This window comes from Phaethon lepturus, unplaced genomic scaffold, assembly GCF_000687285.1.
Source record: "Phaethon lepturus isolate BGI_N335 unplaced genomic scaffold, ASM68728v1 scaffold12548, whole genome shotgun sequence".
NCBI classification, from domain to species: Eukaryota; Metazoa; Chordata; class Aves; order Phaethontiformes; family Phaethontidae; genus Phaethon; species Phaethon lepturus.
In genome coordinates this window covers 61,696-86,240 of record NW_010558378.1, presented here as the reverse complement: position 1 = coordinate 86,240, position 24,545 = coordinate 61,696, and the positions used below count along the sequence as shown (strand labels likewise).

Genomic DNA, 24,545 nt, shown 5'->3' with positions numbered 1-24,545 from the left:
ACACAGACTGTGTTTAGTTCCTGTTCATGTTCTTCTGCAGTCGTTTGTTAAGAGTCAATGAACATTATGAATTTTCACACAATACAGCTTTGTAACTGGCACAGTTCTGTCTTAGGACAGCAGAAGGTGTAAATGATCTTTAAAAGCAATCCGTTGATCTTTGCCCCTATAACTGATTAATCATTTATTAAACCTTTCTACATTATTTATGAGTAGAACAGAAATATAAACAAGTGACCTTTTTATGCTTTTTTTGTTTGAGAAAGTAGCTTCTTTATTTTTAGAGCTAGTGATGATAACAAAATACAAATTAACTTTTAATTACTGCTTTTGTATTCCCTCAGATTTATCAGAAAACAAGGGCTGGATCGGCTTTTCCTGGAATGCGATACTCACATGTGGCGCCTCGGGGACCGGAGGATCCCAGAAGGAATCGCAGTCGATGGAGGGTCGGACTGGTTTCTCCTGAACAGGAAGTTTGTGGAGTATGTCACTTTTTCTAATGATGATTTGGTAACAAAGATGAAGAGGTTTTACTCTTACACGTTGCTTCCTGCTGAGGTATGTGAATTCAAAGCAATTCCTCTCTGTGTTCAAAACTGCAACATTTGTGCTTGTCCCAAAGATCACTGAAGTCTGAGGGGCTTTCACCTGATTTCGGTGGGCTTTAGATCATCATACAATGGGTAATGAGAATTTTACTCCCATAACGAGCAAGTCCTTTAGTGTTAGAACAGCATTTGCAGTTGTTTAGTTGCTTTCTTTGTTTGTGGGACTTTTTTGCAAGGAGTGGCTTTGTTTTATACTTCTAAGCCTATTAATCTATTACTAAACAACCAAAAATCCAGCTGCCTTTTGCCTGCAAATTGTTTCTCCACAAAGCCTTTGAAGGCTATTAGAGATGGCGAATTGTCTTCATAAGTAGCTTTCCTTGCTATTATCTAGCCCTTTTCTTTAAAAATAAAAAACCTACAAACAAAGGTTTATTGTTCCGTTCAAAACTAAGCTAGAAGGCATAGTCACAAATCATTTAGATCACTCAGGAATCGCTCCAGCTACAAGTGATGCAGAAGGGGAGTGCACACCAGGATGGGTTTTCGTCTAGCATGCAGCAGTGTGTCAGGGAGATGTGCGTTATCTACAAATAGAGCACAGAGCCTGGCGGGTTGTCAGGCTGTGCTACACCAGCCTCAGCAGGTACGTTGCTCCCCGGCTTGTCCGGCTCTGCTCCCAGGGTATGTAGCATGCAGGGAGCCCAAGGAAGACCTAATGACTGTCTTATAAACGAGAACTTCCTTCCTCGCTAGTAGCCCCTGAACATTTTGAGGGGTCGATGAGACTGATCTTGCAAATCTAGGCTTATTAGCTTGCAGTGGAGTGCAGCGATTGTCATCTTTTGATAAGGGTTTATTATTCCACACACATGTTGAATAATCTTGCTTTAATCCCATTTCTGTTAAAAATCACCTTTTCTCTCAGCTCTGATAACCTTTTCATCCATTATCTAGGAGAAATTTCTGTATTAGTTATAAAAGGACACAGGGCAATGGGTAATTGGGTAGGGTTTTTTTTTTTCCTCTCGCTTGAATGAGAATGGATGCCTTTATGGGTTTAACCAAACAGTTCAAGCATGAAATCCATATTCACTGGGCTGTCATTTAACATTAAAAAGGGTAGGGGGATTGTTTGGGGGCTAGCCATTCTAATGCTGTGCTAGTTATTTATAGGCCTTACTATTGCTGATTTTAAAGAGAAGTTGCTGCTCCAAAAATCATCTCTTAGAGGGCTAAATTTGATTATACTCCACAGCTTCTTTCTACAAGGTTTTCTTTGCAAGTTACACAGCTGGTTTCTCAAAATCACCCTGCCTTCACTGACCTGTTGACCTGCTATATCAGTCCCCATTACACATGATTTATGTAATAGCTGATATTATGATGATATAATTAGGATAGCCCAATAGGAATTCCTTGCTGCCTTGAGTCGGCAAATAAAGACTTACGATTTCAGATGTAATTGCAGGAGGCAGAATGTCCTTCTGGTGCCTGGGGTGAACTGTATATTTCAGAACAAGGCCATTCAACTAGCAATTCATTTCAGAGTGCTGGGGATAGAGACACCCACAGAAGAGCTGTCTGAGACTGTAGTTTTTTTCACAGTAACCAGGGTGATGGTGAAGGTTTGAGAATTGTCTTAGGAAACAACTTGAGATATGTTAACAAATTGCACAGGAAAATAGTCCTAAATCTGTTAGACCAGAGAGTAACTTACAGAAGAGAAATAATGGGAATTCCCTAGAATTGATCATACAGCTAAAATAAAAATAAAATAATTGCTGCCGCTGGTGCCTTTCCTGGAGTCCTTTGGACTCCCAATGCCCAAAGCTGGTCATTGCAGAAGTGCAATTATTCTGTGCCAGGTTATTGTAGCAAGGCCTAAGCTGTATGTTATTACAGTTTGGCTGGGTGTATAGTGTGTTGTCATTTTTTTCATGCCCTATGGAATGCATACATGTAGAGTGTTTTTCATATATGGCAGAACAATACAGCTTGTTAATTCTGTCATTTTGAAAGAAAACAAGTCACCTGCGTTAGGTTCAGGTCCGTGGGCTGAAGTGAAGGAGAAAATGGAAGTCTGAGGAGCTGAATGTACTGATCTGCTCTGTCTTTCTTGCAGTCCTTCTTTCACACTGTTCTGGAAAATAGCCCATACTGTGACTCCATGGTGGACAACAACTTGCGCATCACAAACTGGAACCGTAAACTTGGTTGCAAGTGTCAGTACAAGCACATTGTTGACTGGTGTGGCTGTTCGCCTAATGACTTCAAACCAGCAGACTTCCACCGATTCCAGGTAACTGAAGCGGTCTCTTCTCTGATACCTGCAAAGAAGTTCTTCCCCCTCTGCTGGGATGTGGAGAGCTGTCTGGCTGCATGGCTGCAGCAGGGAGTGGGAAGGGAACATTTTACCCCATCAAGAAAGGTGGAGAAAGAGGTGTGAGGAAGCTCTGCTCTTAATTTCAGGAGAAAAAAAGATTGGCTCTCCTGTGTTTTGGCCCTTGAGACTTAACTACTGCGTGGTAAGGTCACAAAGCCGCTCTTTGGGCTACTTGGCACTGGTACATATGCTGTGCTAGAAAGGAGGGAATCTTGACACATCTCTCACTGTACCAATATTACTTGGTAACTCTTGTGAATTTATTGCAAAGAGTTTTTTCCAAAGTTCCAGCTCAGGTGCTTTCATGATTTCATGAGGCTCTTGGCTTTCATTGTTAAGCAGTGGTTTTCATCTTTGAAAAAAGCTTGAAAGTTGACTAGAGTGACTGCTAGAGGCTTACATAGCACAAGGCAAATTGTTTTTTGTGATTATATTCATCAACATTATTATATCTAAGCTTATCTTGTGGTTTTTGGGGCCAGAGTCATGAGGTTTCAATCACCCAGGCTTGGCAGGACTGCCTTAAAAAGTTTAACCGGTTCCTTTGTGATAGTTTCCTCGAGGCAGACATGTGAGCAAATCCTTGTGCTCAAGGGTGCACTTGGTCTCAGACTGTATCTGGCCTGTGTATCTTCTATTAAGAATGAACAAGTGCTTGTTTCAAGGTCACCAGATTTGCAATTCCATCCCTGCAGTTCCTCAGGATTCTCTGCATAAAGCATGTTTGTTCAGGCTTTGTGTGGGAGGGGGAATGTGTTACCCTACAGCACAAAAATGATGAGTGGTCCAAAACAGAGATCTTTTCTTTATTGTAATGTGCTGCTAACCAGGCGCAGTTGAAGTCAGTGACACAGGCACTCACAAAAAGAGCAAATGAGACATTATCTAAGAGAGGCTTTGCTGCCCCAAACACCAATCCCAGGGAAGACTCCAGCACAGAATGAATGTCAAGTCTTAAAAAAACTCCTGCCAGTCTGCAGAGGCTGACCTGCTCCAGGCTGGGAAAACAACCCACAATGACATTTCAGAAAACAATCAGGTAAACTGAGCTGCAAGGGAAAATTCAAAATTAGAATAGATGTAAAGGCAACTTCTGACACTTGCCTAATGAGAAAGCCCCTCAGATGAACACATGGCACCAGAAGGCTTGCTCGTGGTTCCCACGAAGGCACAAAGCAAGCTGCAGAGGAGGAGATCAGAGAGCCCACAGCATGTGCCATCTCAGAGTAAAACTGAGCATCCTCAAGGGAATTTTTCAACCGTCTGGGGCACTTTTGAACTCCTCGGCACCTCAGAACTCGTGCTCAAATAGGCAAAGCAAAGGCTTTTTAAAAGCTAATGGTAGTTGAGTAGCATATAAACTGGTACTATACCCAAGATTGTGCCAAATGCAGAGCGAAAAATCTGTATGGGAGCTATCAAAAGCTGAGAAACCTCAGCCACAGATGGCACCTCTCCCAGAGTCCTCTTACCATCTGGTAGCAGCAAATTCATACATGCAAAATGCTGCACTGCCTCTTCTGAGCCCCTGTGCCACAGGACGCTTTGCTCCCTGCCGGACCACGAATAACGTGCCAGTGCTGTGCTGTCTCCAGGCGGTGGTTTAGGGAGCATTCCCCACCCTCTGGCACTTGGAGAGCCTTCCAGAGCACAGCAGCGGGGGGTGGCTGTTGGTACGAGGCGGTTGGCACAGCTACATTTTCATTGAGTAATTATGTAGGTTTTTGTCTGCATTTTAACGACGCTGTTAGGGACAAATGGTCACAAATGTGACCTTTTAAGTCAGCTTCGCTCATGGGAAGAACCAGTTCATGTCCTCAACTCCAACCCATTGCTTAGGACAAAGTGTCGTGGCTGAAGGTGGGAACTCACTCCAGTGTGTTTTCCTTTCGTATCACCACAGCAGACTGCCAGGCCAACTTTCTTTGCCCGCAAATTTGAAGCTGTAGTGAATCAAGAGATAATTGGCCAGTTGGACTACTACTTGTACGGCAACTACCCGTCTGGCACACCGGGCCTCCGCTCATACTGGGAGAACGTCTACGATGAGCCTGATGGCGTGCACACCCTCAGCGATGTCGCCCTCACCATGTACCATGCGTTCTCCCGCTTGGGCCTGCGGAGAGCCGAGACTTCGTTCCACGCTGCTGGAGACAACAGCTGCCGGTTAGTTTGAGCCTGTCTTTCTTTTTCTGGGTGTGTCAGGGAACACAGACTGGACTGCTGAGCGCTGGCAGAGGTTCATCTACTTGGCTGTGCTGGCTGGAGCATATTGTCACAAACAGGGCCAGGCAGCTGCAAGTGTACATTGCTTATTTCCAGGAGTATTTATGCCCATAATAAAGCATTGGTTATTCAGGGTTGAGATTATGTGACCTGTTTGCTGCACTTTTAAGGAGCTCCTCTCCAGCCTGATGAAGACGGACAGGATCCAGTTGGGCAGTGCTACCCCCACTGCTGCGTTTTCTTGATTAATTTCAGCAAGTGTATTATACCCGCAGCTCCAAAACCCTCTATGTGATTGCAGCAGAGGTCATGTTCACCTCTATTATGCTTACCAAAAGCAGAGGACAGGATTTCAGAATTAATCTGAACACAGGCAGGTTAATGGTCCTTGGCTGTTTGTTCCCCTGGGTGCGTACATGGACTACAGAGAACTACTTGCTTGAGCTCAGTTTGCCTGCTTGGTACAGCTGTCTGTGCCAAAAGTGTTGCAACTGGTGGGATCCATTAGCATCAAATAAAAAAAAGGTATGTATGTATATATATAAAAAAATATATATATATAAAAAAATCAAATAAAGGTCCTTATTCTTTAAAGGGGAAACCCCCCTATATTCTTGATTTCCTGTTTCACCTATAAGCCTAGCAAAGAAGAATTCAGTTTAAAAGGGATTTGAAGGAAGAATTCCTGGAGTTAGACTTGCACAGAAAGGGCTCTCTTCACGGTAGATGTTTGCTGCCTGCAAACACGTGAAGCTGTTTACGTTCAAAGCAGAGAGGATTCATCTTTTAAAGTCTTACTTTACAGTCTCTTAATTCCTTCTTCAGAATGTATTTTTTGGACCCTGCCTTTTTTATCCTAATAGAAAACACATACAGCCTAAGTCAGCAAATACTGAAGACACTCCTTGTGCTTTGACGGATGGACTTTGCCCCTCTTGTGTTCTCAAGAGGGAACCGAATGCTCCTTGACCTTCCTACTTAGTCATGGAAGTGCTGAGCAACGTCCCATTTAGAAAGGTGTGGCAATAAGTGATCCAGATTCCTATTATAGCTTTGCCAGTAAAGGTTACCAGTGCAAAGCAATAAAAGATCAATTACATAGAAATAATCATTAGTAGCATGCCTTCCTTGTATAAAATAAAGGCAGACCTAAAGAAGTCCTGGGTCATCTGTTGTGCAGAGTGAAGCTAGCAGAGAGGAGGGGAGCTATGTATAACCAGTACTGAAATAATTTGACAATTACTTTTGTGCTTATTCCTATCAGTGTTCTGATGATGATTTATATCAATAATCAGTTTCATTTCTGGGGAGCACAGGAACTCAAGGTGCTTTTCAAGCTTGCTCAGATTATAGATAGGGAAGCCATGTCATCCACCGCTGATTGCAGCTGTCTCCGGGATAAAGCATGGCTCCTTTACAGTAGGCTGGAGCCTCACGAAACAGTGCAGGGAGGAATTGCAAGCAATGATGTGGAGTGGAGGCTTCATTTTCATACCTGCCTGAGCCCTCTCAAAACACTGTGAGTCAGCATCCAATTTAAATCACAGAAAGGTGGATAATCCTCAGGTTTATGATTCATATCTCTTCTGTCTTGATACTGTGTGGTCTTTCTAGGTGTATGCGTGTACACACTTCCTCTTTCTCTCTCGCGATCTTGCATGTCTCTAACGCGGTAATGGCAGGGATTTATTTGGGCCGAGCACCTCGACAGCATTGCCTCTGCTGTTAGGGCTAACAGCAGCAGGGGGTTAGCTGATACTGCAGTCACCACCCCAGCTCGTTTCGCACTGCTGCAGGCACTGCGAGGAGAGCCTCCACCGCTTCGGATCGCATTTGGAGTCAATCCCATGCTGCCACCCGCAGCAGCCCGGGAGACTTCTGTAGGAGAAGCTGCCGTGCACGCTTCTCTAACAAGGGCTAGCTCTCAGCCTCAGAAAGCCGTGCCCCTGCAGACTGCGCTGCTACCAAATTAGATTGCGTAGCAGCATCTTCAGTGGAAGCAACATTAATGTGTGATTGAGATTTAATTTATTTCTCTCCATCTCTAGGCATTTTTACTCACTGCTGCCAAGAGACAATTTACTCAGACTGTTTCAAGGATATTGTAAATATTTGCTGCTGCACACATATAAAGCAGGAGGCCTCAGTACTCAGAACAGAAGTCAGATTGTTGCTGGTATTGGCTGTTTAGTTTTGCTGTGGTTTTGCTCAGTCCATCAGTGCTGGCCCTGTTTGTGCCCCGTCTTGTTATGTTTATTTCTCGAGCTCTAGAGACTTCCTTCTGGGTGTTGGTGGTTTCATGTAAGGGAAAGTCCTTCTCGGTCAGCTCCTCTTAGTGCTTATGTCTTGAGATGTAGTAACTAGCATGAGTCGTCGGACTTTGCTGACTTGACTGGGAAGGTGTGATACTGGTTGGTTTTAAATGTGTTGCAAACACATCTGTTTCACAGTTAATGTCAGCGCTGTGAAGTAGCAAAATACTTGATTTCAGAGCTATGAATAACATGTTTTTAATTATTTATGCATCCATACGTACAAAAACATCATTACAGATGTTTCTGAGACTATAGCAGACAACTGAACGTAAATTTTAATTATTTGAAACCATGACTACAATGTCTTTAAATCTGAACTGTAACTGAAGGCTTCCAAATCTCCCAATGAAAGGTTTTTCCTGTTTGTTTGACCTTTTTTCAGTTTATTTTTAATGATGAGTAAAAACTCCATGGCAAAACCAGCCTGAAGTCTTTAAGGAATGTGACGTTTAATTCCTAAAATAAAGGAGACCTAAAATGGGGACCGGATCCTGGTGTCCTTCGCTGCAGTGCCACCCGCCAGCGCACTGCCCTTGGAGAGCTGGAGATGAGATTTACGCGCAGGGAACGGAGCGGGGCATCAGCCCGCCCTGCCCGGCCCCGCAGCACCCTCTGCTGTCCCCCGCAGGCGAGGGAGGCTCTGCCGGTGCCCGGCGCCTGTAGGGACTAACCCGCTGCCGGCAAAAAAAAAGACCACCTGACGGGAGCAGCAGACACGTTTCTTGAACATCGCTTGTCCCAGCAAGCGGTGCTGCGGCCCAACAGCGTGTATCTCTGGCTGGCGCTTTGTACCCAGAAGAGGTAGTGAGGGAGGGGAGTTCTCTGGCACGCAGAGGTATCTCGTAAAGAGCTTAGAGCTGTGAATATGTTCTAAATGAGCATACATTCTCAGTAACATTTTTTATGTTTCAGGGTAATCGGAACAGCCTAAGAATATTTGATAATGAGTCAAGAACGCATTTGAAATCTCTTAATGTACAACAGTGAATTTTCTAGTTGAAATTAATGCTTCTTAAGCCATTAGCTGCAAGTAAATGGAGATTTCATGTCTCTCTTCTGTGTAACTGATGAGCGTGTGTGTGCGCGCGCTGTTTTACAGATACTACCCCATGGGCCACCCAGTTTCTGTCCACCTCTACTTCCTTGCTGACCGTTTCCAAGGCTTCCTAATCAGACACCATGCAACCAATCTGGCTGTCAGTAAACTAGAAACTTTGGAAACGTGGGTGATGCCAAAGAAAGTCTTCAAGATCGCAAGTCCACCAAGCGATTTCGGAAGGTTACAGTTCTCAGAGGTAAGTATTCATAGCCACCCATGCCAAATACCACGTGCCGCTGGAGCGATTGCATACTAATTCAGTGGCCTTTGGAACTGTATTTCCATGTAATTTTTAGGTGAGAGTGGCTCTCTAGCGTAATGCACATCCTCCTCATTGAAGGAGACACTGTTGCCAGTTTAGATCTGTGGTCACTCCTCTCTTCTTATGTTATTGAGTGTCCTCACTCCCTCTTGTTTTAAGAACAAACTGAGGGCATGTACTGTTGTAAAAGGGGCTCAGTAACTTAAAAGTTTCGTGATTTTGATTTTTTGTGAGTGCTACGAGATACACCTGGAAAAAATGCCATGTTTCTGCAGCTCAGTTCCTCTCAAGAGTATGCTGAAGAAACCCTCATAAAATTAGTGATAGTCAGGCACTGATGCAACATGTGAGCAGAATATTGATGTTGTAACACGAAAGAGAAGATTATCACAGCAGTGGCTGAGATTTCCCACAAATCCTGTTATTTCTTCTAGGAATTTGTCTCAGGATCTGACACAGAGTGTAAAAAATGTACTCTAAAATATATCTGGAAAGTTGACCACTAATAGAACCCGACATCTGTGTTCTGTTTTAAAGATACAACTGTCTGAGCAGTTAATTTCATGATTTTTCTTGTTAAGCCACAAATTTCAATTAAGGTATAAAATTGATTGAACAAATGTGTTCTAGTCATTATGGCCAAGCCCATAAATTACCATCTTCTTGGGCAATTAAGATATGCCTAGGTAGGATTCAGTGTTTTGGTGTGCATGGCAACTCCACGACACTAATGTGCTATTAAAGAGATGGATGGAAAGTATGTTTCATTTATCAATGTGTCTGATGGTAGGCTTGCCATTTCATGCAGTGATAAATGATCATACAAGCTTTAATTCTTGTGATTTGTAGGAGTACTTCTGCTGTTTATTTGGTACTTTGAATCTCACTTTTGGCCTGATGCCTGCTCTGGGTCCTTCTTCTGAAAGCAACCGGGCTGGCAGCAGGAAGAGTTTTTTCTAATTGTATGATGACAAGTATGTTGATCTTAGTGTTCTAGAACTCAAAAATTGTTAGAAAGAATACATCTGACTTCATCTTATTTGTAGAGAAGAAAAAACTTGGGACCAGAAGTTACTCACTGGCCACTTGGCAGGTTCCCCCTGGCCCCAGTGCATTGGAACCAAATCTTTTTTCCCTAAAACCAGCCCTGCAGCAACCGTGAGCCTGATGGACAGATGTCCCGGAGCAGCAGTGCCCAGTGCCAGCCTCCCCTGATGGGGAAGCGGCGGCATGTCAGTAGCCTTGTCGCCACACTGTGCCCACAGCTCTGTGGAGTCTGTCGCCCTGCAGGGAGGATCCCCAAATCCCATGGGACTAATGAGCCGCTCCTCACGGCTTCATAGACCACGGCTGGTCTGTAAGCAGCCCTGTAGGAACTGCTGCTGCAGTGAAGCCGTCTAAGTGCAAAGCATGGGAAGGATTTAATCACTGGTGAGCTTTTTTTCAGGCTAAGGAAACAGTTTCTTCTAGTTGAAACGTGCAGAAAGAGTTTTGGTAGCTGCTTACTTGTTTTCATTATTTTTTCTCATCTAAATGCTTTAAAGGTCCTCTCCTTTCATAGATGATTCATATTTTAAAAGACCAGGAGGTACAAAGTAAATAATTTCTTAATTATTTATTTTACTTTCTGCCTTCCCTTGGCCTGCAGGCATCCCTGCCTCTGAGCCAAATTATTCTCTCAGTTACCCTGGTATAAATCCAGCATTAACCTCTTCAGCTTCAGTGTGGCTGGAAAGCTTATGAACTGCTACTGCTTATTAAAATGGCACTTCTTTGTCAAAGTCCAGCAAATGTAAAACAAACTTAGCAGTTCAGCTAAGATGAGGACATCGATGTTCACAGGTTAAGCACCAGAAAAGAAACTTAAGATTTGTGCTTATTGGGACATATAACTGCTGTTTTTTCAACAGCTTTCACGCCATGATCTGGCAGAAATTTAAAACTAAATTGGGGCCTTTTTAGCTTTCTTCCCTCTCCCAGCTCACACCAGCGGGACCGACAGGAACAGCACAAATATGCCATGTTTAATGTGCTCCCGGGTGTATTTGTGACCCTGACACACAACTCAAATTGCAGCGGAGACAGTAGGATCTTTCCAGTCAGCCCTTCCTGCCTGCTGCTCCTTTGCTTTGCTTTGCTTCTCAGACTTTGCTTCCCAAATAGCAGACTTCACCATACACCATGTAAAGACAAGTAGAAGAAAAATCAGCCGACCGGGCTGCCTAAGGGCCAGTGGGGTTAATGATAGTGTTTCAATGGCACATGGCTCCTGCACTCAAGTCTTGGGCTGAGTAAAATAAAATAAACTTACAGGAAATCCACGAGAGAAGATTTCCAAGCATGAAACTCCCACACCTCCTAAAATTGGCTTGCGCACAGTGCACACAGTATGTATCCTACCAGCCTGGGTTCATGACAACTTTTACATGGAGGGCAGAGCATTGATTTGCTGTACAGTACTGAAAGTCTCAGCTCAGCGTGTATCAGTTGAACACTAAGTTCATTTCTGGTCTTGTTAAGACTTGTGATTCATCACAGAGAATAAAATAAACTAGGTGGCAGGCAATTAGTGTGCATTGTGTGAACCTAATGGTCCTGTTTGTGGTGAGCAATGAGACACAAACGCATAATCAAGGCATAATTTATCTTGGGAAAATTTTATCTTGGGACTGAACAGAGATAGAAACAGGAGTTTTAAGCCAATGAGAGAGTTCCAGCTTTCCAAACATACCCCATGCACAGTGCCTGCTCTTGAAGCTCAAAATCACAGTGATTAGAATAATGATGTGGAAAATGTCAGTTTCTGTGCCACATCCCTTCATAATTTATGAGATATTCATTACTGTTTGATTCCATCCCATACTTTGTGTACTCCTTTTGAAAGCAAAAGCCTACTTACAATGTTGTAAGGGGCTGTGAAATATACTATAGGACTGTAGCATCTCTTGGCCTGTAAAATCGGAGATCTCGGTACCGGGAAGTCAGCTGTGTAGAGTTCAAGGGAAGAGGCATAAGCCTCTAACTAGTGCTTTAAGTAAAATTCCCGCTAAAATACTGTGCTTCTAAAACCAGTTTGTACTGTAAGCTGTGCAGCATGGGAAAGTACGTCCCCCAGCTGGAAACTGGACATAAAGAGCAGATCCTGTAAATAGATGCGTGCAGCTCCCGGCCCTTCGCTTCCCTAAGGTGCCCGTGGTGCACAGCCCCAGGCAGTGTCAGCACCTTGTCTTGGTCTGCGCCCCGGCGCTGGGGCATGCGGGGTGGTGCAGGGTGCCCAGGTGCCTTGCCTTTGTGCTGCTGAGGGCCTGCTCTGTGGCAGTATTTTCTCCTTGTTTTTGTGGTGGTGTTTTCATGGACCTGCACACCCTGACAGTGGTGTTGTGGCAGGCTGTCATGGAAAGCGATTGCCACCAGCATGAGAATTGTCCCTTCCTCCGCCTCTTCTCCTGCCCTTTGGCTGTTAATTTTCAGTTTACATTAGAGAACCCAGTAACATGCCTGTACAAAGCTTAACAACCAGCCAACAATTTTGTTATAATTTTTCCCCAAAAGCAAACTTTGCTCTTCTATTCTACTCTAATAAACCTTTGTGCATATGAACACATCTCAACATCTTTTGTGCAGCCTGGTTGTTGAGCAATGTCACCTGGAGGTTGGAGCATGGGGGTTGTAACTTTCTGATTTCCTTTTCCAGGGATGAGAAACTAAAGACAGGGACATAGTTGTATGTCGGGGATGAAAGTTTAATTTTTTGAGGACGGTGTAAGCTTTCTTTGAGGAGTTCTTCAGTAAGAAATATTGAATGTGGTGGAAAGAGCTTCCTTGTAGGGTTTTCTTTGCCCAGCGGGGTGTAGATTTGTTTCGCACCTTGTGGCTTTATTATTTCCAAGTCTCTTGAGCTGTGGTAGATGTAACATGGCCACAGTCAGTGCAGGTTGGAGGAGCAGATAATAAGATCCGGTCAGGAAATTTTCTTTCTCAGCTTATTTCCATACATACTCAGTCAGTCTTGTCAGGAGAGTATGCACTGACAGCTCCTCGAGGCAGTCGATGCTTGGGTCTGATATCTGGGCTGCGCTGTCTGGTTTGATTAGCTGGTGCGCTAGGTGAAATATCTGTGAAATACCAGCGACTCTGCTGTGTTGATTGCAGAGTACTGGAAGGCTCATTTTGTCTCATAATCTGCAGTGTTATAGTCCAACAGGAGGAATTTGTATGATGACAGATGGATTTAGGATGGTAGGATTTTATTCTGCTGGTCTGGTGGCTTTTTGCTTTCAGTCCTCCTGTAATTTGTCTGCCAACACAGTGATTTATTTAGAAGGGACTGGGGACTGGACAGTTTCCAGTACAGGTATCAGTGGTAGTAGGCATCAGGTAATTGTTACGTTTTACGTATTTGGGGGGATTTGGGCATTATATTGGAATGACTTATTTTCATCAAATGAGATGAAATCTAGAAGACAAATCTCTGAAGCAAAAGAGCTACAATTATTTGTTATGCTTTCAGGAAAGCAGGTTGTGACTATGCCTGTGTGAGGTGAAGATTAGGGACAAAGACAACTCTGTGTTGGGGAAATCTTCAATATCCACAGGTGCTGGAAGAGGGGATCCTGTCTGTGTGTGCATGGGCCTCTGGAGACCGCTTGAGAGAATCCCATGGTTTCTGTATAGGGAACAAATCAACTCTTAGATCATCTACACTGTTTGTTGGGAGATTAAGGACAAAAAAGACCTGAAGGACTATGAGGGTGTTCAGTACCCGGCTGGCCAAAACATCTGTATGTCTCTCCAAGGAATGACATCAGATGTCTGCATGCCATAAGGAGCCAAGGGGTTCTCCTGTTCTTCACTTCACATGGGGTCCCTCAAATCTTTTTGTTTGATATTGGTCACTTTTGATTTGAGATCATGTGTACAGGACCTCATCGGACAAGCGAGGTGGGCACTTCCTCAAAAAGCAAATATGCAGCCTTCGATACTGCAGTCCACCAGGTTGCCTTCTTAAGAATTTATGGTTCGTTAATGGTCAGCCTGATAAGAGCATGCTAGATATACTGCTGGGATAGCAAAATGTCTTTCAGTTGTCCCAAGAATGCCAGTTACTACATTATCATGCTATCTGTTTAGAGATGCTTATTTTCAGTAGTGTACAAGTATTAATGGCAACAGCTTGTAAGTTTGTATCATCCCGTGGGTTATGGGTGAACCATTAAAATTCATATAAAGAGCAGTGAAATATGAAAGCTTCTAGGATAAAGAAAGGTCCATTAAATATTTACACTAGATCATGAATCAACTGCTTTACTATTAGTTAGTGAATAAATAAAAAATAATCTCACTGTTATGACAGTTAGAAAAGAGTTTACCAGAAATAGCTTTCCACATCAGGCAGGCAGGGAGTGCAAGGAGACAGCATCTCATGGATAGATTGTAGTAAAGGACCTGATGTGACTTCTCCTAAAGTCAGCAAAAACCTCTTCCTTGCCCTTAGGAGTAACTGGGTAGGTTTCATTTGCAGGAACCGTCTCTCAAATGTATCACACATGTTCATGACCCAGGAGATGATGGGTTGTATTTTTTTCTATGCATAGCCTGTGTTCAGGCTTGGTCCTTTATTGACTGCTTCCATGTGGAGGAAAAGGAGAGCTGCTGTAGCCTGTTACGTCACTCTTTACGTAAAGAAAACCTTTACATCAATCAAAAGTGAACTGGACCAAAAAAACAAGCCTAGCATTCAAGGTTGTCTCTCAGTTTGTGTACACATTATGATATTCTCTCTCTATACAACTACCTGAAAGGGGGTTGTGGCAAGGTGGGTGTTGGTCTCTTCTCCCAAGTAACCAGCGATGGTACGAGAGGAAGTGGCCTCAAGTTGCACCAGGGGAGGTTTAGCTTGGGTATTAGGAAAAATTTCTTTACGGAGAGAGTGGTTAAGCGTTGGAACAGGCTGCCCAGGGAGGTGGTGGAGTCACCATGACTGGAAGTGTTCAAAAAATACGTAGACGTGGCACTTCATGACATGGTTTAGTGGGCATGGTGGTGTTGGGTTAATGGCTGGACTTGATGATCTTAAAGGTCTTCTCCAACATTAATGATTCTGTGATCTTGGGTCATGTTGCCATCAGCCTGTTATGTATGCATAATTCATGTCATGAAATATGATTTGTGTGTCTTGGGAGCCCGTATTTGATGTAAGGGCATTAGATACTTACAGAGGTGACTGCAGCAGCAATGTGGTCTTCAATTTCAGATTGGCACCGAATGGGACGCCAAGGAAAGGCTTTTCCGGAATTTCGGAGGACTTCTTGGGCCAACAGATGAGCCAGTTGGCATGCAGAAATGGGGAAAAGGCCCCAACGTCACCGTTACTGTCATTTGGGTGGATCCTGTTAATGTAATTGCAGCAACATATGATATTCTTATTGAATCCAGTGCCGAATTTACTCACTACAAACCACCTTTGAATTTGCCCCTGCGACCCGGTGTCTGGACAATAAAAATTCTGCACCACTGGGTACAGGTAGCTGAAACCAAATTCCTTGTTACTCCTCTCACCTTCTCTAATTGGCAGCCTATCAAACAAGGTAAGTTTTATAATTTGGTACGGGAATAATATTCAGTTATTGTGTCTTTATTCACTGCAAATGCTGCTGTTAAAAATGAAGTAGCACTGTACTGGAAAAGGGTAAAAGAAAGGAATTTTATAGGTACTACATCAGAAGAAATTGTTGTACTAAGACAAGCGGAAGTCTCTGTATCCAGTCCGTAAAACACAGCCACTTTGAACAAAAGGCTATTTATATCTTACAAATATGCACGGTTCTGAATCCAGAGAACTTCAGACTCTCAACAACCTAACAGCTACCGTAAAAGCCGTCATTTAGAAATAGAAAGAAAAATTGACTTTGCTGCTTTTCTTTTATATTTTCTCATTAAAAGTTACAGATATTTGAACTGCTATTTTGATAAAGTCTGTGTGTTTAACAATAAAAGCATTAATACACAAAATGCTGAATCAGACAAAATTACCCTAGGACAGAGCTCACCTGACATATTGTCAGGTCCAGGCATTCACTCTTGCCTGACACCTGCCAAAACCTGCTCAGTACATGCCAAGCAGTTGTGTTACAGAAGGATCTATGGATACAGCGATCCCAGCAAGCATACTATGAGACCCATGCTGACGTTTTTTAGGAAGAAATCATTTTCTTCCCTGCCACAGCAGCCCGGAGCCATCCAAATACAGAGGTCATTCCCGGGCTGCCAGTTCGCACTGCCACAAGCATTGTTTGAGTCTTCAGCCAGTGCCGGGGACACTGGGCTGGGAGAAGAGAGAATTTTTTGTAGTCACACCCGTTTTCTTATTCAGTGAGATCAAATCAAGTTTGTTGCTATGAATATCTTTACCGTTGTTCTTAATATGCTCAAGTGCTTCCATCTGCCCGGTGTTAATATTCATAACTTTATACATCTTAAAGTTGGTAGATACGTGAATGATCCTATTAAGTTTTCAGAAGTTCTTCCTGACAAGGCAGCAAATAAACTGAGTCAGGCATTTACCTTCCAGCATAACGTGCTGCTTCTGCAATGCAAACACCACCAGACAACTGCTGAGAGCTAATGCAGCCCTTATCTTGCTCAACAGGGGCTTGATTCTACACATTTCTCAGCAGAAGAGCTAACTTACCGATTTCTTTTTCTAACATTTGGTGGCATCATTTCTTAAGCGGAAGCTAAACCACCACCAACCTGCTGCTATTATTAGCCAATAGGCAATGATAAATTTTGAAGAAAAGCCATGCGTATGGCTATGAAGAAATACGTTTTTAAAGTTAGAAGCAACCTACTTCTAAACACAGCTGTTACTGACTCATCTCCTGGAAATTAATTAATTACATGTTCTTTGCTAATTTAACAGTTAAGGCATAAATTGGATGGAAAATGTGGCATGTAGCTAGCAACGTTGCTGCTTTTCCCTATACCATGAGCGCCCTGTGGACAGTCAAGTGTGTCTCAGACCTCACGATGAGCCCACACTTTATGGTGTAAAGGCAAAACTCCCTTCAGTGCAAACTCTGAATCTGGAATAATTCCACTGAAATTATGGAGTTACTCTGTATTGCCCACTGATACACGGGGAGAAGATATGGCTTACATTTTTTGTTAAAGAGCCCTGTTCATTCATATGGTAACTAGAATCTACTATAGGAATGAAATACAAAGCTTGGGAACAGTATTATCTAGGAAAAATGCCTCAGGAGTGATTTGCTGCCGATGATGTGATGTATAATCTCCAGATGTCTGAGGCATGAAGGTAAAGAAGAAAATTAATTACAAGGGCAGATAGTGACACTCCACTGTAGTCAGAATTGTATTTACAATGCAAATTCCTGTTGTTTGGGTTTTTTAAGGCTTTCTGTCTCAGTGACACTGTTGTGCTCAGTGCACGCAATTGTCATTTAGCTTTGATTTCTAGCTTTTGTCAGTTTGTCACCACTTCATTATTTAAATATTTTTTTCTGCCAAACAAAGGCATTATGAGAGTATGACAGAAGAATTAGAACTTCTAAAAGAACAATTTCTGTTACTGTTGTAAACAATGCAAAAGCTGCCAAAAATCTTCTGAAATGAAGGGATAGTATTATTGTCTTGTCTTAACACTGAAAATAAAACATCTATCAGACTTAGGCAGGAGTTGTCAGCAGAAGAGGGAATATGCTTTATTAGGGATTTCTCTGAAATTGTGTTCTTCCAACCATACCCCTCACACCCACCCCCAAAAAAAAGAGAAAAAAAATCTTCCTTGTCAGATTACTCTGGAAGGTACTTTGCTACTCCAGAAGCTTTCTGAAAGACTGATTCATTTCGTACCACTTGGCAAGTCATTTGCTTGATAATGATTTGGCCCCCTCTGTCTCATATACTCCAGATGCAGAAACTGGAGTCCATGTAACATAAAAATCTGTCATGGTCTTGTGTGTAATTTGTCTGTGTTGTTCTAAAAAGCGTTTGCACAGATCTGGCAGCAGTGCGGCAGCCACTAAAATCCTGTGTCTTAAGAGCATGAACATGACAACAATCACTGTATTTCCTAAAACATTACTGATCTACACATCACTTCAGCACAGAGCACAAGAAGGCAAAGTTGCTTTCAGTTTCCCAGCATCATGAAGGTAGCCACTTGGTCCTCTTTTGAATAACCAAAGTGAAACATACTCATTCCCGTACCACGATTCTCAAAATTCATTATTACAATTCAAAATGAAAAAATTAATCATGGGACAGCTACAGCAAAGATGTTTTGTTTAGCCATTTATAAAACAGCATATGCAGCTCGTTTATTCATTTGCTATTCCCATTTATTTATTAATTTTGGCCTAGAGTCTGTGCATGCAAGTAAAACCATAAAAGGAAATCAAAAGCAGGTGTCAGCTTTGATACTGTGTCCAGATGTGGATAACTGACAGGATGTAAATTGTTTTAAAAACACAGCTTCATTGACCTTTTCAAACCTGGCTCTGTAAGAGTTAAAGAGATCAGTTCTTATATGGAATTACTGAGTATGCTGGAAGGTTTGGGGCGTTTCCACTATAAATGAGGCTCACAAAGCTTTTCCAGTGGAAAGTCTATTATTCTTTCTTGCTCCTCTTCTCCCTCCAGTCATCCAGATCTCTGTGTTTTCTCTAGTGTGAGCTGTGTCACTGATCAGCTCTGCCTTCAGCAGATCCTCTGGCTTGAGAGTGCCTTCAAATGTTTGCCTGGTTGGAGAAAAAAAAAAAACAAACGAAAATTAAGTGAATTTGTGAGAGAAATCATTTGTAGAAATCATGTTCACTTGCTCCAGCAGCGTCTCCTTCCCCCTACATCCTGCACAGACAGATTCTGTTTTATTCTTCTTCTAAATGGCGATTTTGAGTTTCTCACCATATGGCTGAGTGTGTTAAAGCCAAGTACTCCATGCTTACTGTAAGGACATCAGAGGGCTGCCAAGGACCAGCAGGACGCCCCAGGATTAAATTGTGCCAAGACAGAGAGGGAATTTAACATGTGGAGGAGACAAAACAAGGAGAAGATCAGTAGCAGTGATAATAGACAGGAATGGGGGTTTCTTGCTGGCAGCCTTAGGCAGCCTGAATTTATGTGCAGTTTGGAGGCTCAAGGCCAGATGTCCAGGGCCCCTGTGTAAGCACTGGAGACGCAGAGCCAAACAGGTATAATTCAGAGCATTTAGCCAGCAGTTCACAGACTATAATCCAAGCTACCAACTAGATGTCAATTCCTAAGAAAACAGTGAATTCAGTAGAGGTTGGCTCTGCATCCCCATCATCCCCCTTTCCCACCCTTCTGTGCTCTACAAAGTCCCTGTGAAGCAGTCATGCCAAGTGTGATCACACACGTCTCCCAGGAGCACTGAGAGGGGCAGAGAAAAAGCCAAAGCAATTTCATTTTAAAATTCGAGTTTATATTCATAGCAAAGTTTCCACAGCGATCTCCCAGCTGGAGTGACAATACTGAGTTGTGATGCGTTTAATGTATAGTACCTGTTTCACTAAAGCTAAATAGGTTACTGTGAGCCAGTGGGCAGATTCACTTCTGGGACAGAAAAAGCCACAAACCTCAAGCTGATACCAAACACTGGTTTGAAAATAAATAAATAAAGGAATAAATAAAACTCTTCTTCCTTCAAACAAGGAGGGCAGTGAAGAAGACCATCCTTCTCCTTCACGTGAAGAAGACCATCCTTCTCCTTCATGTGAAGAGAGACCTTTCACGTTTGGTTCCTAGCTTGGTCGTGGGCGAGGGGCTTCTGATCTCTGCTGCTCCACAACGGGACAGGGAGCCTTAAACGCCCGCTCCTGGCCCCTGTGCCCTCTAACTGCAGCCACCTCTGTCAAAGGCTTGATGGCATTAGCAGACATACTGCAATGCACACATGCATCTCAAAGGCCTTTTAACCTAATCCATATTTATAGATATCTTAATTAAGTATATACTGGGAAACCTTTGTTTTGCCATTGGTTGTTGGCAGTGGCTCAATCAATTCTAATTGCATCTATACGCATTATAAAGTGGGTGGCAACTTGTGTCAGAATTGCTGTGATTGCTTTAAATTAACCAGAGGTAACACGACATGTTCCTGACAAACACAGTAATAGCAGCAGGCAAGTGCGTGGCTGCAGAAGAGTAGACATGCCCTGGAATCGTCATTTTGAGAAAAACCCTGAAGACAGGGATTTGCTTTGAAATTTAGTTCAGATCCAGCTGACAAGGAGTCGATTAGCTTCACAGTGAACAAATGCAGCACTGTCTTGTTTGCTGCAAAAGAAAACAAACAAAATGCCAATAAAAAATTACCTCTTTGCCAGAGGGTTTCAACACAATTCAAGAAATAAAGCTGTACATTCTGTGTTGCTTTAAAAAACCCACAGGTCTAGCGCCTTAATGTGTACCAAGGTAACCACGTTCTTCATTCTTTAGCCCACTCTCTGTCTGAACTCATTTGCTTTTTCTGCAAAATGAAGAGCAAACCCACACAAAAATGCTGAAATCCCAGCCTGTGCAGCACACTACAGGCTGTCTGTTTAGTTCGAAGAAGTTATACTAAGAAAAATCAGTTGAGAAATAAAGTGCCCTCCCAGAGTGAAGAGCAAACAAAAATAAGGGACAAAAATAACTAATTTTTTAAAGCTATAGTTTAGAGTCAATGGGGTGTATTTTGCATTGATACATGTCCTCCTGAAGTCAAAGGGCTATTTGGATGTGTTTGCTGGCAAAAAAATCTGACAATGTCTGCAATTCAACTAATTTTGAATTGGTTGCTCTAACTGTACAAATTTAAATGTCTAAACACACATCTCATAGGGGAAGCCTCTTCATTGTTTTTTCATGAGCAAGGGCTGAAGTGTCAGCTTTAAAAGCACACCCAGTAGCTCCAGCTCCCTTTTATGCATCATTTCAGGGCTTGGGATCCACACTATCCTTCTCCTGTCCCAGCCCTGTAAGTTATATAGTCATCATTCTCTCTTGTTTTTCCTTTAATGCAAAGAGGAGTATCCCACATCAGCCATAGTTTTGATGAGCAGCATCCTCTTTACTTCCTCCTGTGAACTTTTCAGCAAAGACTGGGAGGCTTCAGGAGAGGGTTCTGGGTTGAATCCTCAGCATCTCCTACTGATTAGTGTATGTAGCTCTGCACTCAGATTGCTGTTACCCAGCTCTTTATTTGTAGGACATGCAGGCACTTCACTTGGGGTGTTCGTTCTGTGGGGAGGCCTAGCAGTCCCCACCAGTACCATGTCAGGGTTTCCTCATTTCACATCAGAGAAGCACATTTTCACTGTGGGCAGCGGTAGCCCTTAATGCACCCCTTTAGTACTGTCCTCAGCAGTCTTTTCAGTTCCTATCTGCTAGTATTTATGTGTGGCTTTTCAAAAAGTTTATCTTCAGTGCCGTTAAATACCATTGCTGCTGTACCTGCCAGCAAGCCCTTGCAGCGCAGCCCGTTCTGGAGCAAAGCACAGCAGTCACTTAGTGGTGCAGACCAGAACAACGGTGTGTTGGCGTGAGCAGCACAGCATATCTGACACAATTACAGCAACAGCAGAGTGGAGAAACTTAAATTTGTTGAAGATGCTGAGGTTATCACCCTTATTTTAGCAAAAGCAGCCCACTGATCTTAAACAACAAGGGTCACCGACTCAGAGCAAAAGATGATCTCCTGCTGCATCTCCAGCACTGGCTCCTACAGTTTCTGTAGGCTTCACTCCTTCCAGGCCTGATAATCCACCAAGTCCTGAAGCCTGGAGCAAGTGCAAGGCTGAGCCAGACAGAAGAGCAAGTTCCATTTCATCCCGTTACTTGTCTGAAAAAAGGTCTCTCTTGTTCCATGCACTAAACACATGCACAACAGGCTTTAATTCAACAAGCTTTCTGAATTGCCTGTCTCAATCAGATGATCCTGCTAGTAATGCCAGCTCTTCTTTGTTTTGGGATTTTTACTCAGAATGTTCCTATTTAATTAATATGTTGACAAACAGCCTTCCATATTTAATTGCTTCCAAAGGAGGAAATTTAATCATGTGTACTTGTTCTGTTTCTTAAACGGCAGTGCTCTGGCAGAGCACACTTCTGACATATGTGCATGGAATAAACTCATTTTGACTAGAGGTTATGGTGCATATCTACTATTTAAAATTAAAAGAGCAGTTTAGATGAATGCAGGAACAGTTAAGTGATACATAATGGTGATGGGGATGTGCCGAACTAATTTAATTGGGGATTTGAAGTAATGGACTTGTACGTTAAAGACATTTGACATTAAAGACTTTGCAAATGTAACAGCGAAGCTCCAATTAAATGTCCCTTTTCCCTCTAAATAAATGTACTGATTTATTGCCAGTGCATGAGATACTGTCCTCTGCATGGAAGAAAGGACTCAGTGTAAGGCAGCAAGGACATGTGGAGGGAATTGTAGCTGTGAATATGTAATTCCTGGCCTCTAAGCGCTATCCGAGCGCAGTGGTGTTCCTAGCCTGGAGCGCCCTGAACGGGCCCGTTTTGTGTTCTAGACAGTGTGTATGTTGGCAGAGCGAAACATATCCTCTTATCCTCTGTGCTGCCAGAGCAAGGATGCTCGGGAAGTCAGCTGAGGACAGAAAGAAATGGTTGAAAATTTACTCCCAAGGGCCACGCAGGGAACATTTTGGAGGGTCCCATTCTGATTTTATGAGCAGCACCTTGGTCTGCTCTCAGACCTTAAGAAGTCAGCCAGCCTTAGATGAGGGTGGTCAGACCCACAGTGTCCAATTTGAGGTCTTTGAAGGCATTATCACAGCCTCACAATGATTATTACAGCAATATTACAGATTTGGAGCAATATACTGCATTTCGCTGAGGTAGAAAAGCTACTGTAAGGAAAGCAACCACAATGCAAAGAAAAGTGTCATTAGGAAATGGTTGTGATCCATTATTCAGCACAAGAGCTTGAAATATAATTGTCATTAGAGAATACTTTCTCAGCAAGACTGGAGGATTTCCAGGAATGATGCTGGGGCTACACATATTTCACTATGGGTCCAGTCTGTCCAAGGCTGTGGGGGTGTCCTAGCACCACCTGGTTTTTGGAGGCAGACTGAGCTATCAAATGTTGTGACTTTTCCACTTTTCCACAAGCGTCCTTGAACCAGTTACCGATTTCAAAGCACAGCCTTCCCTGGGTGTCCACAAGGGTAACTACAGCTGCACGGGGCTTATCTCCCAGGCTGCTTCTGTGGGAAAGAGGCAAAATTAGCTTCCCCTGAACACAAAGTGTGTTTCTCCTAGGAAGGAGTTGCATGTTGATCAGGCTCCAGGTACAGACAGGAGCTCGTAGCTGGGATGCCCTTGAGGCTGGGCCTGCCTTTTTGTTGTGCTGTGCTGAACAGCTCTGTGTCATGCCTGGGTGTCCTACAGCTCTGTGGACGCTGGTTGTACGTGGTGGTAATAAGGACGATGCAGCTTTCAGCCTCAGTGCTTTGCCCTGCTAACGCAGCCCTTGCGAGGTGAGCATTGTGGTGAGTGGAGCTCGTAGTGGTGAGCACGAGGGGCTGACAGGCTGAGCGCAGCCAGCCCTCGGGATGCCACGTGTCCTCAATGCTGGGGAGATGGACTATAGCGCACCACTAACTTTTGCTTTTTCAGCTGCTGTACCCTTAGATCCTGAAGGTTTGTTTGGTGTTTTTTTAACGCACTAACTTTTGGATTTATTTCTGCATTTCCAGAGGAAGCCATGAAGTATCACAGCGGGCCTCCAAAGAACGCGTACATGGAGCAGAGCTTCCAGGGCTTGAACCCTGTCCTGAATATCCCCATCAGTGCCGCCCGTGTAGACCAGGCCAAGAGGAATGCGGGGCTCGTGGGCACCCGGCTGGAAGCCTGGGTGGACTCTCTGGTCAGCAGCGTCTGGTCAGCCGTGGACATCTGCAGTGCCGGCCCCACTGCCTGCCCAGTCATGCAGGGCTGTGCTCAGACAGCCTGGAGCTCCCTGAGCCCGGACCCCAAATCTGAGCTGGGCCCCGTCAAACCCGACGGTCGCTTGAGGTAGCATCCGGTACGCTCTCCTCTGGCATAGGTTTTTAAAAGGGAATTTAACCTTGCTCATGTGTGACTCTCGCACCAGATTTCACAAACCTAAGGGAAATCTATACTTTTTTGTTACTAATTGCAATATAGTTCATTAAAAAAAAAAAAAAAAGTTCTGACAAGGCCTTTGGCACTGCCCTCTCCATCAGCTCTGTCAGGAGCAGCTTCGGTCATCTCGCAGCCTCGGCTGTCCCATGGGGCCCCAGCTTTACCATACGCCACTGCGCCCACCACCTCTGCGGGTTTTGAAACACTAGCAGTGAGCCATGGAGAGGGCAGTGAAGGAGCAGCTGCTAAAAGTGTTTTTTAAAAATAAATTTGTCTGTACCTCTGCTGTTTCATAGGCTTTCATTATTTTGCTACCATGAATAAATCACAGCAAAATTTCCTTCTACTTACTCTTCCTGGGGAGGTTGCTTACAGCAGGCTAGAGTGGCCACATTACCTCACAGAATGTGAAATAATTATGATCCACCCTCACTTTTTTTTTTTAGAAGCACAAAGTAATTCTGGACTCAGCTAATGTCTGTTGTTATCCTAGTTAGAGGAAACGAGCAAAAGCAGAAACTTTCAGATTATTTTC

At 43.5% G+C, this 24,545-nt stretch overlaps 1 protein-coding gene across 1 annotated transcript; it reads left to right on the top strand.

Annotated features, from left to right (window-relative positions):
• Positions 1–344: 344 nt before the first annotated feature.
• On the top strand, positions 345–23,924 carry XYLT1 (xylosyltransferase I; the record flags this gene model as incomplete). Its single annotated transcript, XM_010293048.1, has 6 exons — positions 345–561; positions 2,677–2,853; positions 4,841–5,103; positions 8,578–8,773; positions 15,093–15,426; positions 23,602–23,924. Coding segments are annotated over 6 exons (1,510 nt in total), but the record flags the coding sequence as incomplete, so codon positions are not given.
• Between the last annotated feature and the right edge of the window lie 621 nt (positions 23,925–24,545).